The 20,675-nt window shown below is 35.9% G+C and overlaps 1 protein-coding gene across 3 annotated transcripts; it reads left to right on the forward strand.

Moving 5' to 3' along the window:
* The first annotated feature begins 39 nt into the window (after positions 1–39).
* On the forward strand, positions 40–18,990 carry LOC106078513 (microtubule-associated protein 1B-like). 3 transcript variants are annotated; one of them, XM_013239398.2, is made up of 6 exons: positions 40–278; positions 10,023–10,121; positions 10,337–10,354; positions 11,610–11,698; positions 11,803–11,919; positions 13,827–18,990. In XM_013239398.2, exons 1-6 carry the CDS (start codon positions 179–181, stop codon positions 17,115–17,117), a joined length of 3,714 nt encoding a protein of 1,237 aa, XP_013094852.2. In that variant the 5' UTR covers positions 40–178; the 3' UTR covers positions 17,118–18,990. The 3 variants fall into 3 exon arrangements, with proteins under 3 accessions (XP_013094852.2, XP_055877613.1, XP_013094853.2); XM_056021638.1 differs by having other exon boundaries at positions 10,340–10,354; XM_013239399.2 differs by lacking the exon at positions 10,337–10,354 and having other exon boundaries at positions 41–278.
* The last annotated feature ends 1,685 nt before the right edge of the window (positions 18,991–20,675 follow it).

The following is a 20,675-nucleotide window of genomic DNA, read 5'->3' on the forward strand; positions in this document are numbered from 1 at the left end:
AGTATTGGTTACGTTTCAATCCTGCATAACCAATCGAAATCTTTGTCTGTTCGTAGATGTAGACTAGATCTAGATTCTTAAGTCTGAACTCGAACTCAGCATTCCCTGTCAAATTTCAGTTTTAAGCTTGATCTGGTTCTAAATAAACTAAGACTAAGGAGACGATATCTTATTAGATATGGATGATCAATTGAACATATCTAGCGCGTTGCTTCTTATTGTAGGCGAACCTTTTTCGGAGGACCAGAAGCTACTTATTCTTGCAGAAATAACCAAAGGTTAGTTTCTTTAAAAAAAAGGGAGTTTTAGTTTGCTCAGTTTGACTAGACTACTAACTAGACATACTCACAAGAGTCACATAGAATGATAGATCTAGAGTATGATAGAGTTAAGGGTAGATCTATTTACACTCTAGTTTGAGTTACTAGATATGATAGATCTAGGGTATAGTACCGAGTCCAGAGTCTTAGGTCTAGTACTCTAGTACTAACTCTAGTAACTTTTTTAACAGTCTAGTTACTCACTAGCCAGATAGATTCTAGATCTATATATAATATAGTAGCTAGACAATACTGTCACTAATATAGATCTAGACTCTAGATCTTGAGGTCCAGATAGTAGATTCTAAATTAATTAATCTATATAGTATATAGATGTCTAGACTAGATAGCTTTAAATACTTTGATCTATAGCAGGGGTTCTCAACCTGTGGGTTGTGACCCCCTTGGCCTTGGGGGTCGATTGACGATTTGCCAGGGGGTTGCCTTCAAAAATATGGATTATTATTGTCTATTCTTCTATTGCTGTATGTGGGGGGGGGGGGGTCACGGCAAAGTGGGAGATTGTAAAAAGGGGTTGCCAAGCATAAAAGGTTGAGAACCGCTGATCTATAGTTTTGATAGATTATATAGTTTATAGATCTAGATTAGATAGATCTGCATTCTCTTTTATATATACTTATCATTTGATCTAGATATTAAATATTACTAATATTAGATTAGTCTAGATTTAGATCTAGATTTACACTTCACTAGATCTAGTGTACCTATAGAATTATAGAACTATATATATATATATATATAATATATAAAATACTAGACCATACATAGCTGTAACTGTAGTCATCTCTAGTGCCAAAAACTCAGATCAATATAATGTGTCTGTCAATATAATTACTTTATAGAGTAATAGATCTATGTATGTTTCTAGTTTTAGGGTTACTTTAGGCACTTTAGCTACTTGTTAGATCTACATTGAATTTACACATGTAGACATGATATTACTTAATTAAGGGTTAGAAGATTGTAGAGAAAGAATAAAAAGAGTGACTCTAGATTTAGATATGATAATATAAAAATCTAGCCATAATCAATAATAATAAATTCTACAGCAGTTTCAATTTCAGTCTATTTACTTGCTAGTTTAGCCTTGGTAGATGATAGGAGGGTTATTGCTTTTTAGGATACTCTCTAGTCTCTTGACCTGTCTGTTCCTTGACTTTCAATATAGGGGTGCTGTGAAAGTTCGCTTTTCCTGGTCAGCAGTTTTCTTTGTGCTCCCTCCCCTGTACCTTGAAGGATGACTTCTGACAGTGAGTCATGTCTTACAATAGGACCAAACCAGTTCAGCTTTCATTTGTTAACAGTATTAAGTTCCTCCTTTTTGCCAATCAGAGTAACAGTACAAACCCATTTGTCATCTTTTCTTGGCATCTGATATCCAGGAATTTTATGTAGCATTTACTATCTAGGTTAGGCTCTAGGTGTTAAATAATATTTGGACTGAAATGACGCTAACAGTAAAGTGTTAGATCAGACATTGACAAAGAAAAATGAATATATATATATAAGTAAACATTATTTATACTCTAAACTAATTATAGGAGCATATTTCTAAACTCCATAACCTAGTTAGGCACATTGGTCTATTATTTGAATTAGTAATGAAAATATATTTCATGTGTTAGACAGACTTCATAGATTTTAGATTTGCTGTTTTATTACTAAACGCATTTAGAAACCTTGATTTGTCTTCACCAATGAAAATCTATATCTACTACTAGTATCTTAATCATCTGGTTCTAGCTGGACTATACGGCTAAAGTTAAGATTATATAAAAATGAAACTATACTTTTGTATTACTTCTTCTTAAACCTGAAGGTACACAATTTATGTCCATTGATTAAGAAATTTAACACAATTTGTAAAAATCAAATATAAATTAACTAGTTGAGAATTATTTAAGTTGTAGCATAGCCAACTATATTTTTTTTTAAATTTCCCCTACAGATTTCAGATACTCATCATAGCATGTCTTTAAATCTAAGCCCTTCAATAGTTTTTACTCAGTCACCCGTGTCTACTATCTGAGTCTCAGACAAGTTAGGCCATGTTTAGACAATTAAGTGGACTCATTCCCTATTTTTGTTTGATTGGGGGGAAGGGGACAGTTTTTTTTTTCCTCCTTGATTGTATAATATTAACATGAAGCTAAACTTTTAATTGTACTTCATTATAGATGTATTGTTGATTAGGCTTATCTAGAAACCTTTCACTTTCAATGTTGGTTATATGTCATTTATAAATCAAATTGTCTACCCATTTTCAGTCTAGTGCTTTAATTGCATATAGTATTAATTTGTTTGTTAAATATCATTGTATCTTTTATAAGCCTTAATACATTTTTTTTTTATTAAATGCAACCTTTATCATTGGATTCATGTTTTATTTGAACTTTAGTTCCTTGAGGCATTTCTAATTAGCATTTGATACTTTTTTTTTTTTTTCAAAATGTGAGCAATGTGAATATCATTGAACCTATTAAATCTTAATTAATTTAACCTGTTGTTTCACTTTTTAAAGCACTGTATAGGTAACATTAAAATACATGCCAACGCAAGATAAGATGTTTAGTTTATTCATGTCATGTTATTCAAAGTGTGATAGCTTCTACAGAGACAGCTGACACATTGTGTTGTGCTTTAATAAAATGGCTCCCTGGTGGTAAACACTGATATGGGTGGTGGTATGTGTGTTTCACTGTTTAAAATCTACGACTAAACAGCAGTCCGGTATTCACCTAATGTGTTTATGAGATATCCCTCAAGTTTTTCTTCCAATGCTTATTAGGTCAGGCACATGGATAGGCGGGTAGAACTTTCTCCCCCCCCCCCAGCATGTCTATGCCGGGTTAAGCTCTATTGTAGCCTCTTATTCTTCTTGTCTCCTCCACTATCCTCCTTGTTTCACCAACTTACTGCCTCGCTCAAAGCAATTATTCATCCGTAAGATTCCGAATGATAGTTCATCTTTTTTTTTTTTTTATTATTATTAATTTTGGTTCTCCTTAAATGTTAATCATTGTTAGGCTGCGCAATATGTGATGTGATGGAGTTTACACCTAATCCATCTATTCATATTGGTCTACACCTGGCTAGCATTTTCTATTCACCTGTACTGTTTCTTACAGCCCCTCCAAACACTCCCTCCTCAAGACTTTTTTTTTTCTTCTCTCCTCCAACACTCAGTCTTCGTTCCCGCCCCTTCCTTTTTGTTTCCTCCAGCCTTCATCTTCTAACTTTGACTACTGTTAAGACAAGGTTAGACACTTTTCTTTGTTCTAGAATTCTACCTTTGTTTAGCTAAAATGTTACCAATGAAGTGTTCAACTCTAGTTGGTATAGGGCAGACGATGTCTAATATACAGAGTTATAGATCTATAAATTACCAATAAACTGCTCCTGACGATACCGGTAATGCTTTTTTTTTTAATTACCGGTAAGTAGGAAAATATGCACTGTAGATGTAAATAGTACATGCACAGTAAAGCTTTCGATACGGTAGTGTGCCCCGCGTCACGTTTGTTTACTGTACGAGTGTGAAAGTGAATGAAGACACGCAGGGGCTATTTACCGCTAGCAGACGACTACCTCGCTGTACTGTCTCGTTAGATGTTGTTTCCCTTTCCTTGAACTCTTACCCTACTTGCCTTGGAGTGCAGGGAGGAGTGGGGAGCGCCTGGCTAGTAAGTCTCACACATAGACTGCCTGATGACGCACTAGTGGCGGGGGAAAACTTGGGCTGACTCACTTTGTGTATTGTCAATGAGATGAGGAAAGTCTCCCCCCCCCCCTTTGTGTGAACATTTCTCCAATGGATGTTGGCACCAATGAGTGAAGAACTTTGGGCAAATTTAAACAAAGTGTTTACATTCAAATAATGGGGCTCCAATGAAAATTCAGGCGTATTTAAAAAAAAAATAGCTTAGAAGAGGAGTAAGTCTTGTCTTGGCTGGTTGGTGGCCGCTCCAGCTACTCTCTAACGTGGGGCGGTATATCAGTCAGTGATGCCGTCAGACCATACCGCCCCCCTCCTGTCTGCTTAGATTGCACACTAAAGCCTCAGAAGCTTGAGTTCCATTGGAGTCAACGTTTTGTTGCGGCGGCCCTGACAAGCGTGTCTGAAATATAGGTCACCCCCAGAGCGAAGACTACATGGACAGAACGATTTACATTTCAATCCTGATGTCACCCTTTCATCCTGTTTCTACAATCTGATGCTGTATACACTCGTGCTGATCAATGGAGACTGGGAATCGTTTGGACTGGAACGTTAGAAATCGTAAATTCAAGATTTACTGAAAAGGGGTGGGGGTCTGAATGAATACAGCTTTTTTTTTAATGCGTAAAATAGTTAAAAGTTCAAATGTAAAGTATGACATACGATGCCTTTCATTAGAATGTGGCAGTCAGCGGACCGGCGCTGAACTCTGGTGTAAACAATATCACTCTTGCAAAACTGATCCTTTCTCTCTATATCTATAATGAATCCTTAGCACCGCGAAGTGCTGCCCGGCGTCTTCTAATAGGATTATAATCAGATATGCAATAAACGATCATCGTTAGAAATCTTTTATCATTCGTGAAATGCGAAACTTGGTCCTGCTACCACTATCTATCTATCTATCTATCTATCTATCCGTATATTAGTGTATCAATTATAAGCACTAGAGTCTAGTGGTGAATCTTGTCTACACCCAGACTTGTGGTGGGATTAAGATAGTTTTGTTATGGCCCACGTATTAGGGTCACGAAGGTCACGCTTCACTTTGTCAAGGAAAGTCCGTGGCTTAGTGTCCTGATTAGAATGCTCCACTATTTCACCCTATTCAATTATCTCCTCAAAACTGCATTCATTCCATATGTAACATGCATGCACGTTTCAATACAAAACGCTATCCCGCTGTAAGAACTAAACACGGGAAGGTTCGTGCATTAAAATATTAAAATTATATATAATTATATATATATATTGTTCGTGTGCTATTTAAAGGTCTTTGTTCTTGATAACCTTCCCTTTTGAAGTGGTCATATCCTGACAGGGCCGGTCCTACAGATTGCGGGGCCCTATGCGAAACGGATTGCGCGGGGCCTAGTCTGGATAGGGATAAGGATAACAAGTGAAAATTAAGGTTATTTTTTTGTTTGAAAATAAATACGTCTTTGCATTTTGTTCAAACTTTACTCAGTACAAAATCACGGTCAAATTAAATTACGAGCCATCTACAATAGGCCGATAAACATTCAGATCTGCTTTTTTGACTATCGACTAGCAAAATATCGCTTTTGATTTTTTAAAGAGATCGAGATAGATTTAGATCTATATTTACATGCCACTGACTATTACAGTAAATAAAGTATTTGGAGTTAATGTTTTGGTTAAAATTCGCCTTATTATTTTTATTAAATGAAAGTTGACATTGCCGTTTTTTTGTTTTAATCGCGAGTAGGATTGGCGTTTTCCATCTTGAAAGGCACCGTAAAATGACAATTTTGTCTATTTTTAAGACGTTTTTATGAGTTTTCAGGATATTTTAATAATTTTAGATTTCCAGGAGCTCCTGGAAAATCATGAGGCAGCGGAAACCCTGTTAAGTTAAAATGGTTTAATTTAATAATTTACAACTAGTTTCCTAGTGTTAGCACGGGGCTTATGAAAGTGCTGGGCCCACTGCGGCCGCATAGGTTGCAGTGCCCTAAGGCTGGCCCCCTGTATCCTGACCTGCACTGTACATTGTCAATTCATTCCCATTGCTAAAAAATCCAAAACGTGTCCGTAAAATGGATAGATGCAATTAGATGAAAACCGATTCCGACTTAAACCGGTTTTGATTGCCAGTTGTGAAGGATATCCTTTCCTCTCCCCCGCAACTCTACTTGATACATTGGAAACACATTACAAACATCTTCCAATGGTGTAAGTGTACATACATACACATGAATACTTACAGCCAGTCTATAGAAACATTTAGACCGAAGGATAGGTAGAGACAATATTTGTCAAATATTCACTAGTGTGTTTTTTTTTCCCCCCAAGCCAATGGACTGCGTTGCTCCCTCAGGTTTGCTTGTAATCACACAAATGTGTGTCGTACTGATGTTAACCTTGCTGGATGTAGGCCTCCACTTGTAACACGCGCTTGTAAGGAGCTCCAGAATGGGTCACTGACGAATGACGTAGACAGAAGCAGCGCTCACTGTTGGCACCGACTTGTGTCACTATGAAAAGTGTCTGTCATAGCTTTAGGCGTAGCACTATGTGTGTGTGTGTGTGTGTGTAAAGAATGTAGTCCTAGAACATTGTTTGTGTGTGCATTTGTTTAATTAATGAAATATCGTGGAACGCTTTGTTCGATGCAGCGTTTCTTGAACATATTTCACACCCCAGACGCTTTTGTATTTCAACTTAGCTGAACATTCGTACTAGATCTAAGTACCAGCTAACTCTCGGTGGAGTTTTCCAGTATGTAAATCGCTGATCTAGCATAGTTTGATTGATTTGTAAAGAATCAAATCATTTCATCAATGTATCCCGGTATTCATATAATATTAATTAGTGGGCCTACTACAAACTCAATCTATTTATGTAACATGCTAAATCGATTGTTATCCAGGACACAAATCTCTAATTAGAACTAATCTATGTTTACGGTTGGCATTGGTCATTTAGTTCTCTCAAGTTAAAGCACTGGCTCCCGGCCCATGGTTTGAAACACTTAATAGGAAAGACCAGCTGTCGAAATCTGCATTTACGCATACTCTAGTCCTCAACCATAATTACAGTCACAACTAAATGTATATGGGAGACAACTAAATGTATATGGGAGACAACTAAATGTATATGGGAGACTGTCAAGCACTACCACGTAGCTTTAAGAACACATATATACTAATTGATATCGCAGTGTCCGGTTATATAGTTGACATTCTACTTGAATTTTATAACTGAAAGAAATATAGGCTTTAGGGTGTTTGTGAAATACTTAGTCTTTGTTTGGGGTGAAATAGAAACACGATGTGTGCCATAACAGTATGACAGCTTGTGTTAGAGCAATGCCATTGTCTCAAAAGTTCACATGGTCATTCCCATCCTGGTAGCCTTAATCTCTGCACTAACCCTAATTGACACAGCAGCATTGGAGAACCTAGTTAGGCCAAGGATCACTATAGCCATAGGTAATTATTGAAGGAGCAAACTAAAAACTAGTGTCTATCTTGAGTGACGACAAACATGCCCAATCTCAATGCGCTTGGATTTGTCTAAATGTCACTGACTTGGCAGTTCCTCAATGCGCTGTCACTTATCTACTAATATATGACACGTGCGTGTTCAGCGCGCAAGTAACACACATGCCTTACAGCGCCTTTGTTTACGTCTACGGTATAAACACGTCTCGCCCGGCTTCTTGTTGCTTACCTAGAACAACTGACACTATCAGCCAGGGGGCATTCCCTTACTGGCATAATTTCACGACTGCATCAACCATAAGCACCGTTATTATGCTACATCGTATTCTTAAAAGGATTTCGCTAATTTTTCGGGTTAGGAGAAAAAAAAAAAGGGGGGGGGGAGCTTTATACCATGACGTTTTAAAACAAGTTTTAGAAGCCCAGAACTTTGATGGAACATATGAAAAGAGCTTTGACTTTGGCTGGAAACCAGAGACTGTACCTATACATCACGTGACAGGTCTGAAAGATGCCAGATTAAGCATGTATTTCCGTTATATTTTGGCTGTCATTAATATGTCACTGATTGGGCTAATTGGGCGCACCGTGTACATTGCATCGCCTATAAAAAAAAATAAATCTATCCAAAATGATGTCTATTTAAACCAGTGAATTGATTTGATCCCTCGCCAAGCGATTATTGGGTACAGGTGTATGGGGGGGGGGGAAAGGTGGGGAGGGGAAGTATCGTGATCGTCAACGCTGCTCAATGACAAGCCTGGACTTCATCGATTACTTGGCTGGTGACTCAGACGTGTTAGCAAAATGAAAACCTAACTCCAGGTCTTCCGAGATAGTAGATCTAAATGCTAGTCTGCTGGAAGATTGACTTGAACACACACCTTATTGCCAGCATTGATTAGCGCTTTTATTACTGCACGTCTCTCTGTCTTTAAGTTAACTTGAAGCTTGTTTGTTGTCAATACAGATGTGCTGTTTGGGGGGGTGGGGGGGGGTGTCATTCAACAAGTTTAATAAGCAATTAATTACGCTTTTTGCCTCTATTACTAAAATAAATATTTTTAGTTCAAAGGGAGATACTTATCCTAAATAGGCATTCAGGCTTTTTAGACTTTTTTGTAAGACAGTGGTTACCCTTGCTAAGTAGTCTAGCTACTTGTACATTATTAAGACATACTTTAAAGCATTTTTCTGTTCATTCAATGGAAAACAACCACTTTGAGCCATTTTTCCCTCACAGAGTGTGTCCAATAGTGGAGACTAGTTTTTGTCACATAAATGTGAAGCATTCATCCTTTTCAAGCTTAATCAAAACAAAAACAAAATAGCACATTTTTATATTTTGTTGGGGGGAGGGGCTTTTAAAGTCCCTATATTAACCATTAAAACGCTGTGGGTGGTTTAGCCTCTGAACATCAGAATTGTAATTCCATTTTGTGTGCACTTATTGTAAAACAGCTCAGCACTTTAAGGGTTAATAAGTTATAATGGCACTGTGATTGGAGGTATGAACAAACATAGTAAAAAAAAATTAGATTTTGTTCTTGATAATTCAGCAGCTGCATTCTAGTTGGAATATGCACTTCTATTGAAGCATAAGTTAATTTCCACTGTAGTTCTTAAAGTGTCTTTCTTTTTTCAGATATAACTTGCAAGCATTTTGTGATAAAAGTGTTTTTTAAAGAGAACTAAATCATGTGATCAGGTTGTGTATTTAATGACAACTGAAATAAAACAAAAGTATAGTACCCCTTTCAGACCTTTCAATTTAAGGACAGATGATGTAAATGTCATCTTTTTCATTGACTGACTATTAATGAGGGTGTCAAGTGGCCAGCCACCACGCCCCAGACATAACTGAAAGCACATAATTGCGTTAAAAATATTTTTTATATACACTGTAATCCACTTAATTCAAAGTGACATGGAATAGGAGGTGACTTTGAATTGCACTTTAACAATGAGACTGAATAATATGGATTTCTTCAAAGTTACTTATTCTGTTAGTGAAGTCCTAAGTTGGCCGTTTAGAATACATTCTCAGCAGCAGCTTTTTTGGCCAGGCTGTCAATGTTCTGCAGCAATGCCATTTGTATTTTCTCTTTAAAGAATTTGTTGGCCATGATGAATTTATACTTTCACCTTCTGTGAAATATATGCCCATTAAAACATGCTCTAATTACAATTCTTGACATTAAGTTGTTGTAGTAAAGAGTACAATGAAGTAGACCCATTTTTCAACAAGCTCAAAACAGCCATTGTTGCTTTGATATAATTCAAAATAAACAACCAATAGTGGCAAGTGATGTTTAATTTGCATTTCTGTGAACAATAGCGTAAAAGGTTGGTTATATGGATATCACAAGGACCAACCATTTTTTTCCCCTCAAAACATAAATTTACAGCACTTATTATAAAAATAATTGTGCTTGTTTTTGTAATATAACATTCATGATTTCATATATTGTTATAATTGTTGTTGTTTTTTGACAGGATTCAAATGCTGGGATACTGAAGAAACAGGGATTAACATCAATGAAGAGTTGGCACAGATTGCCAATAGAGCCTCCTTAGGGGAAGAAGGCAGCAATGGTAAGTTTTTTGCTATTCTTACATTCTGTTTATAGTTTTAGCCAAAAGTACAAAGTTTACCAATGACTTGTGTAATAAATGATGTAGTCTCCTTTTTATTCTTTTAAACATTTTCTGTAAGACACTAACTAATATGAAACTTGATGTTGTTTGTAACTATTGTAAGTTTTTAGAAACATGTCCATCCAACCATCCATTCCATTTCTTCATCCCAGTAGCTCGCAACAAGCCAGGTAATACAACGGCCATGTATTCCTTCATCATTCACCTTGTTGTCAATAGTTTTTTTTTTTTTTTTTTTTAAGTTTTTGAGTTGTTTTTTCTAGTATTTTCTGTTTTATTTTGTTTTCACAAATTTAAATTTAATTAGCTTGACAAATGTGTGCTTGTTTATTTAAGTATCAAACTAATGTTGTGATTTAACATATAGAAAGCATGTTTTGTTTTGAGCCTATATCATTATACATGTGTTCTCTGTGCTTTAGAGATCCTTAACTGCCATTATGGCCTTTTTTTTTTTATTACCATCAACTGGTCTTGAGAGTACTGTCAGAGGTTTACCCCAAATTGAGAATGCTGTTATAGATTGCCCAGTAAATTCTTTGTTTTTATGCATTTTTATTTAACCCAATAGCTCCAAATCTGAAAAATTGTTATAATACCAAAAAAAAAATTTTTAAATAGAACAACATGTATTGTTTAAAAATATAAATATTTACTTTTAGTACCTTTAGAACAAAAAACAAATTTCTTAAACACTCAGTTTCTTTCGTTGCCTTTTTAAACTGCAATTTTTAAAAATGTTCTTTAAAAAAAAAAATATGTAGGCTACACTAAAAATGATCTAAGCTTAGGTAAGATTATCTTCTCATTCTGAATAAGACATGAGCTACTCTTCTGACATTCTTTTTAGTGTCTGTTTGATATTTTGTGTGTGTTTGTGATATTTTGTATGTTGCTCAAATGTAGTCCTTTGGTTCAGTTGAAGCTAAATGCTGCATTGAGTCTGTGAATATAATCTTTGACTTGTTCAAGTGTTGTAAAAATGATTATTGTATCTATCATGCTAATCTTTTATTAAATGTGTGACATGAGTTGTTTGTTTAACAATCTGTTATGTTCTAAGTTCAATGTACTTTATATATAAACATATATCACAATGGGAAAAAAAATGGTCACAGGAATAACAATGTTTAAATTCTTTTGCATGGTCACAGATGCAGTTTGTATGCTTGGCATGATTGAAGCATTTAAAAACTCAATATAATCACAAATATTTCTATTAGAAAGTGTGGAAACAGTGTTAGTATTAGTTTGACCATTGTAAATCAATACTTTATTTAAACAAATTGTATATTGGCTTAAACTAATTTCTGCCGAATACCTTAATATTACATTCAAATCAGCACAGGCAAGCATTTACTATATATTAGTATAATTGTTCAGACATATATTGCAATGTTTCTGATTTCATCATTTTGTTTTCAGGGGAAAGAGTAATACAGCACCAGTCTGACAAAATAGCAGTGGAAATATTGATAAATCCTCTGTCACAAACAGTGAAAAACTCCATTAAGGTTCATATCTTTTTATAATTCATTGTCAATTCTTAGACATATTTAACCATGCATCAAATTCATAGCCAGGTTGATAGTAATTAATTTCTTTTTATTCTCTACAGAAACTTTTGCTAAGTCCATCGGAGACAAAATTCATCATATATGCTGGAAATGCTTTCCAAGGCTCAGGTGCTTGGGTATTGCAAGATGACACTTTTGCTTTTAACAATTTAGCACAGGTAATGTTTTATTTAATAAGATGAATCATTATTTACCCAAATAAATTAGTTTTACATTTGTTTGTTTTAACTACAGGTATTACAATGCAACATTTCAAAGTGGGTTATTAAGTCATTTTCTTAAGACGGTGATGGGAATTTTCTAAAAATTTACGGAATTTCAAAAATTTCTTCTGATCCAATTTTCTAGCAAAAAAACGAAATTTATGAGGAAAAAAAATAAGATTTTATTATTTTTCCATTTTCTGAAGAATGCGAAATAAGATTTGATTTGTTTTTAACATCCGGTCTTTTGACACAAAGTTCTATTTTTTTTAAATCTTGTGTTATCGTATTGTCTTATAAGTCTAGATCTAGGTCTAGACTAGATTGGTTTGAATCAGTCTAGATAGATATATTCTAGATAAGATATCTAGTTTCTTTTATTTGATTCTAGAACGTCTAGACTTTAATGGCTGCTTGCCAGCTTTTGAAAAGCCTAGAAAAGTATCAGAGTTTTGAGAGTATCATTTATGAGTTATAAAATCATTATCATATGCCTGGCCACTATGCGCTATTAATTTGTACTCTGTTGTTACGATGGCCCCTAGATTTGTTTAATTTGAACCCTGCCTGCCAACTTCCAAGAGCTCAAATGGGATTAGATTCAGACATCTAGATCTGTTATAAGATCTAGATTAGATGTAGGCCTACTTTATAGACCATCACTTTACATGTAGACACTATAGTGAGTTACTAAGTATAAATCTGATAGAATATAGATCTAATAATAATATATTAGATCTAGAGTCACTAGAGATGTAGATCAAAGTTATTAGATTTAAGTAGATCTAGATTATAGATATACTAGATCTATATTGAAAAATATATAACAATTTTTTTTTCTATATCTAACTAATAACTAATCATTATTAATGCTTTAAAAGCCCAGTGTGGTAGAGATTCACTTCTTGTAAACAACTTGTATCAGCATGAAAAAGTCACTTAAGGAAGCCTCAATAGGCAGTTTAATTGCTAAACATTCTCTTCCTCTAAGCATTGCTCCTCATCTGGTTGTTCTTGCTTGTCTTGCTTAAGAACTCAGCAGAGATTCAGCTGCCTGGTCATGTGGTTTGCGCACTGGACTGTCGTTCTGACTTATTTATGGTCCCGGGTTCAAACTCTGCCCGCTCCCATCCCCCGTCGTCCTGCGTGAGGTTTGGACTAGGAAGTAATTATCTTCAACCTGGAGGAACATCCGAAACATGTAAAACATTTTACAAGCAAACATTTTACAGCTTTCTCTCAATTGCTTTTCAAGCATTTTTTGGTGGACCTCATGTACAAAGTTAAACAGTTTCTTCTGTATAAACTTTAATAATCAGTGAAACAAACAGAAGTGGCTCATACTTTTGAAGTACATGTTTTGATTTTCAAACACATTAACTCTTTATAGTTGTTAGAGAGAGAAGTTGTTACAATACCAGTAAAGCATTTATCTATTATAGAATGCTCAGACTGCCTGGACCCAGATATAAAGCATCTGCAAAAAGCTTTTTCTCTTTATCTATATGTACAAACAATAGTGCCTTGCATGCATTTTGTGTGCATGTGTGCAGTAAAGCTTATGCTGTGTAATTATTATGTATAACTTTATTTAAAGACAACATTAGATAAAATGATTCTACATAATTAAAAAAAATTCAGCTGCATCTTTTATTTAAGTCGCCGCGACAGGCCAGTTAAAAAATGGGGGTGTACAAAATTTCCTATAATTTTTTAAAGTCTGTTTCCATCACTGAAAAGAGAATGAAATAGTAACCATCCCAGTCAATGTAGATCATTTAACTTTTACCTTTAAACTAGTTAGGCATTTTTTATTTAATTTAATATTAAATGTAAATGTCTTTTGGTCTATTTTTTTTTAGATTTTCAAAAATGTTGATGTTGAGAATGCGTTGAAACAGAATATAGAAGCTAACTTAACTATTCACACATTGGCCGACTCCAACTGGGGCACCAGCATCAGCAAGGCAGACTTTACCAGTCACCTGAGGATACAACTCAACCCACAAGAGAAACTAGATAACATCCATGGGGTTGTACAATTCACTGCCTACATTGGAAGCTTCCTCAAAGTGGTTCCCATCACAAACCTCCTACAAGCTTCAGAACAGTTTGGAAACATAGGCTTCACACGCCCAACACTCTACATTTTTCCAGGCTGCCAGGGAGACTCGGCTCTTTTTGGAATCAATGGTTTTAATTTACTTGTCAATGGTGGCTTCAATAGGCGTGCTTGTTTCTGGGACTTTGCTAGACATTTAGATAGGGTAGATGCTATGTTGATGACCCATCTAGGTACTGATAATATCTTTGGTTTAAATACAGTGTTGCAGAGAAAAAGCTTAGAGAATATTCACCCCCAGATAGGCTACCTGTACTTTAATACTGTTTTAAGTTCTGTTGGGGGAGATGGAGACACTGCCCCTTCACAGTCCAGTCTGTTAATAAACTTAGCAGAAGAAGCTTGTAAAATGACCCAGATGGCTAAACAGTTAGGCATAAGTCCCCAGCCTTGTCTTCGTAGTGCTACTGGTGAAACATGCGAGCCAATTAATTTGTATCATAAATTGGGGCATGGTTCCCTGGATATGTATGTTCTTAACCCTGTAGCTGATTCCAAAGAACTGAAAGAGTTTTATCAGGCTTGGAGTAAACATTCAGTCAATTTGGGCACCAGTGGTCCTTTCCCCATGCAAAATGTTTTATCAGTCTGTGCTTTGCTTGTCTGGAAGCCTTATAATCTGGATGAAAAAATTGTTAGAATTTTTTTACCAGGAAATGCTCCTCAACACAAGGTGATTGAAGGCTTAGAAAAAGTCAAAAGCTTTGGCTATTTAAAGCTTGCTGCCTGCACTAATAGAGATTTAATCAAACCACCCCCAGTAAAGAAACCACTTGCTGGGGCTGCCAAACCTGGATCATCTCGGCCGGTTAAATCTACTACGAGTACACGATCTGATCTAGCCAACAAACCAGTAAGTGCCACTAGATCTGAACCAATCAAAAGGACTGTAACTTCTCCAACAAAGGCTGTCAAAACAATTAAAGAAGAGACAAACAAAAAGAAACTTACTACAAAGGAAAAGTCTGCTGATAATGACACAAAAAAAACAGAAAGAGATCAAAAAGGCAAACCTTCATCTAGACCCACATCGGCTAGTCCTACTAAAAGGCCAACTTCACCAGTCAAAGCTTCATCTCCCACAAAATCCAAATCTTTATCAAAATCTCCGTCTCCTCCAAAAACTTCTCCTATTAAATCACCAGTAAAGGCAAAAGCTCCAGATGCCTCTGAGAGTGCTGCAGCTCTGCCTCAATCAGTGAATGAAGACCAGATTCCCGTAAGCAATCATGTTGATAGCCAACCTGAAGCTGAACAGGAACTGATCATTGTCAAAGATGTTGCAAATCCAATCGAACCAACTCAGGAGAAAGTGTCATCAGTTGACATAATAGTCTCTTCACCAGTTGACAAATTAATGAATGAATCTCCACAAAATCAAGTGAATGGGGCTGATCACTTTGAAGCTGAAGAAGAGGAAGTAAAACCTCAGGCTCTACCTGAACCTCCTATTATATTGGAATCACCTAGCCAAGATTCTGAAACTATGCCAGATTACAGCTCCAAAATTGAATCTGATGAGCAAGAGCTATCAGAGTTTAGCCGTGCTGAGGAGGAACTGCAAGACTTTGAAAGCAACAAAGAGAATATCTCGTATTCAGATCCTGCGCAGGAAATTCCATCATCGCCTGAACCTATTCCAGAAGAGCAGTCCGATTACACTTACAGTGCTGCAAGACAAGCAACTGGAAGTTTTGAAACTCCTGTATTTGCACATGATGGCCCTGAACCTGTACAGCATCCTAGCCAACCTTCCATGGAGCAGAATATTCAGTATGGCATTCATGACTCCAGCAATGGTAGAGATATGGGTGGGATCCAAGAAGTTGATGAAGAGGACCAGGAGGATGAGAACAATGTCAGCCATAATAGTCTGGTAGAAGTTGAAGACAATGCGGAGAAATACAATGAAAGCCCTATCATAGAACAAATCCAAGATACTATTTCTAGTCAATCAGAAGACACCAATGCATCTGAAAGCCAAGAGACAGATGAAATTGAAGAGGTAAAAAGTGATTCCAGAATCTCAGCTGAAAGACAGTTTGAAGATGCTGAAGTGGATGATAACTCCAGTGTCAACTCTCAGCCAGCTGTGTTGGACCAAGGTGAATCCATTTCAGAGGAAGTCCATGAGGAAGATTCCATTGATGGAGATAGTCCTGATGGTCAGTCACCAAATGAAGTTTGTTCTGATGATGACAAGGATGTTGATGAATCTGTTGGCGTACTCAAAATAAATGGAACACTTCCAGATTCCACAAGTGAAGCTACCCATGGTTTTCAGGAATCTGGTCTCAACCCTTTCATTATTGGTGCAGACAAGTCATCAGAACAGTTACCTTATGAACCTAAGGAAAATGTAGAAAGTGAGGATGATTTGAAAGAGGATACTTTTAATCCAGAAGAGAAATGGGGGCCTCCTATGGGTTTACCATCCCCAATTCATGAAACTGGTGCCACATCACCCCAGAAATCCAATGGAGTAGATAAGCGCTTGTCCATGACTGCTAAAGCATCAACAGGTCGCAGTGGGAAAATTGAGGAATCTAAAAAGCGCCCAGCTACTGCACCTGCATCTAGCAGAAGTGCACCAGCACGCCCAGGCACAGCTTCTAAGAGACCTCCAACAGGCTCAAGCCGAGCATCTCCTTTGAGTTCTAAACTCCCCCCACTACCTCCAATGACTCCCTATTACGTAGATCTGACATACATACCTAACCATGGCGATCCTGCCTATAGTGACATTGAATTTTTTAAAAGGGTTCGTGCTCGTTATTATGTGATAAGCGCTCTCTCCCCAAATACTGAGCTATTGTCCTCCCTGATGGAGGCTAAAGCCACTTGGGAGCAAAAAGAATTAGAGGTAACTCTCATTCCAACATATGAAAGTGAATCCCTTCGCCACTGGTTTGGGCTGCACAAAGAAAAATTGCAGGAGTTGCGAATTGATTTAACCCCAGCTGTTAGCAGATGCACTATCCAGCTACAGGACCTAGAAACTAGCCTTCCAGCTTACAGACTGGAAGTGTAGACTGAAATCAGTTTGTTTTTCCCAATTTAAAAAAGACCAATTAGTACTAATTTATCAATGACTGTGCTTTATGTGTTGACATTGTGCACTGTAGTCTTAGCAAATCTCTGGTGCAAATATATTTTTTTTGTTTCTTTCTAAAATATCATCAACTCCACTTTTAGCATCATTAGTTACCAAGTATTTCAATTCATTACCTTAGCTGATTAAGCATTAAATAATGTGCAACTGAGAATAACATGATTAGTGTTGTGCACATTGTAGCAGTATTTGTATTTTTGCTCATGTAATTTTTATACATTTTTTTTTTACAATGCCGACAGAAATATCGTCGTTTAACAAAGCTTCTAGGATCTGAACTTTTTTTTTTCATTATGCGAATTTTTATGTGATTTGGGTGTGTCAATATGGTTTGGCCCTAAATTATTTATATTTACCCTGGGATGTTGGCTTCCTGCTTCAGCAATGCTGGGAAGTTAAGGCTTTGTGTTATGAAACAATCCATTTCAGCCCTGTCAACAAAGTCTTCATAAGCTCTTGTTAACTTCAAGTTAAAAAAAACAACTTAAAACACTGACTGTCCATGCAATGAATCGTCTATTGTCTTTCACCTTTTTTTTTTTTTTTTTACTATCTAAAAAAAAAAAAGAAATATGTATGCACTAAATATAAATTTAAAATAATATATACACTTTCACATGAAGTTATCTGATCATTTTTTTATATCGTACATAATAAAGCAATTCTCTCGTCTCTTTTGAATGACTAATGATGTACTTAACATTTTTGTTTACTTGTTTTTCTAATTATTTTTTTTCCCCTAGCTTGGATAATGTGCCAATTATAAGCTGTCTGGTTAATCAGAGACAAAAAAATTATGTATTACAAAATATGATTGTTACAACTGATAATTTAAACTAAAAACATTCTAGCAATGTTTTTAGTTACATACATGTACATAATTCAAGTTATTGCTTTTGATAAATGTTACCTGCATTTATTAAAGTGGTCTCAGATTTTATCTCCAGTCCCTAGTGTTTACAAGATTATAATTCTGTTTGATCTTGCCAAAAAAGGAGAGAAAAATGTTCATGTCTAAATAAAATGACATGCATTTAGGTTTTGGCTTTCTGGTGTGTCTACTAACTGTATTCAGTTGTCATTATGTCATTAAAATTTATTTTTTTTTTGGTCTTGGCTTGCTTCCAAAATGTTGAAAACCATCATACTGAAAGAAGTACTATGTTATTAACTTGCAACTGTTTATATGTACGAGGTAGAACAGACACTGGAAAACATTTTAAAATACTATAACTTAGTATAACTGAAATTAGATTCTTTTCTGTATTTTTCTGTGATAAAAAAATGTCAAACTTTTGCTGCCTTAATGTTAAGCAAACTCTATTGAATGTGAAGTATTTATAGTTAATCTGAAAGCTTTTATAGTTTCACGTACTGTTTTTTTTTAATTGCATAAATAATTTTTCAGTCTAAAAAAGTCAATGTGGAAGCACTTAATAAGCATGTTATTAGCTGTTTTCAAACATTTCTAATGTTAAAAAAAGCCTGCAAATCTGACAATTAAGCAAATGCATTTGTCCTGCTCAAAGCTAATATTTTAATGAATTGGCTGGTCAAATTTACAGAAAGATGTAATTGCTATTTGTTTATACTTTTCTAGAAACTAGATCTAGTATATTGTATTGGGTTGCTTAGAGTTCTTAAACACTCCAAACAAAAATGTTTCACTACCAAATAACACTGTACATTTGTTTGTTTTTGTTACTGTAAAGCTTTTGATTCTAAGCCATTGTTTTTCTGTCACTTTTTTGTTGTTTTTGTTTTTAAAGAATAAATGTGCAGTAAAATAAAATCATAATTTTTTTTTGTTTATTGAGTTCTGTAAAAATAAAATATTAATTTCCTAGTAGGTGATAATGAATGGAGTTATCTCTAATGATCAGGCCTTCCCACTCGTGTCTTTGAATGTATTGCTAATGTTTTATGAGTTGTGTGGATGAACTAATAATGTTAATGAGGGTACAGGGTAATCTTGAGTTTAACTCGATACCAGTTTGAAAATAAAAATACGCAAACTGCTTTATAAGCATTTGCATAGATCTAGAAATAATCTAGATCTTTTGTTTGGAGTAAATGTTTGATTAGTTCCGATTTCGATACATTTTGAACTATAGAACTGTATCGAATAAAATACAGGGACCAAACATGTTAGGACAAAAGGGGTGGAAGAACTATAGTAAAACACGAACAAACCCCCCCCCAAAAAAAAATGGTCTTCGTACTGGGGGCTATTGTAAATTTTGTTAATGCCCTTATAAAACAAAGTTGTTTTTTTTAGCTAATGCGAATTTGAGGCACAGTTTTTCAATGAAAAAAAAGGAGATCATCAACATTATTGTCATCCCAGAGATGAAGCGTAGAACAGACAAGTGTAGGTGTTGTAATTTGTTGATGTGTAAGATGTAGTCCCGAGCTGTCCTGTGGAAGGTTTGGGCTAGTGTGTAATAATCTTCAATTATGAAGGAACATCCGAAACGTACAAATAACAGACATGAAAAAAGAGGGTTGTCCAGCGTTTGCTTGAAATAGAAAAGCAGATAACATTCGAGGAATAGCCTATGTAGTAAGCACTACAGCCCATGGAGAGCCCTGGACAGATTCAACACATCTCTCCATGCAGATATCTTCTGTGCCTTGGACTGATTCAACACATCTCTCCATTCAGATATCTTCTGTGCCCTGGACTGATTCAACACATCTCTCCATGCAGATATCTTCTGTGCCCTGGACTGATTCAACACATCTCTCCATGCAGATATCTTCTGTGCTTTTCTTCTCCATGTCCGAATTCTTAGCTGTTGTAGATCTGCTTCTACATCATCAATCCGTCGTATTCGTTGTCTTTCTTTGGGCCGCCTGCCTTTGTTGTTTTTTGTTTTGTTTTGTTTTTTTTGCTACTCTGTTCTCTGACTTTCTTTCTATTTGACCTGCCCAACGTAATTTTTTCTTTTTAAATTTGCGTCACTATAGAGGGGTCTTCATATAATTGATATATCTCTTGAATAGTGCGTGTCTTCCATCAAGTTTCATCTTGTAAAATTTTAAAAAGTAAAGTACCCCATTAAGACCTTAGATCTATAGGGCAAATGATGTAAAAAGGTCATCTCGTACAGTACCAAACATTATTCTATACCGAAATTAAAAAAGACTAAATGTGGCTCAACAAAGATGGCTAAGACGGATTTTAGGAGTCGGTTATAGAGATCGGGTCTCAATCAAAGAAATCCTATGCCGAACTGGGAGTCGACCCCTTATTAAGGTCGAGACAGAGCGTCGCATGAGATTTGCGGGACATGTTCTCCGACAAAATGAATCACGCATAATAAGAGTTGCGATGACATAAGAGGTCATTACGAGGAAAGCGCAAACAGAGAAATCCTAGCCACACTTTCATGGAGGTCCTCAGAGCAGGTGGGAAGAGTCTTTGGACATTGCCAGTGACAGTTTTTGTGGAAGTAGCTTGCCGTCCTATGCGCC

Source organism: Biomphalaria glabrata, chromosome 1, assembly GCF_947242115.1.
Source record: "Biomphalaria glabrata chromosome 1, xgBioGlab47.1, whole genome shotgun sequence".
Lineage (NCBI taxonomy): Eukaryota > Metazoa > Mollusca > Gastropoda > Planorbidae > Biomphalaria > Biomphalaria glabrata.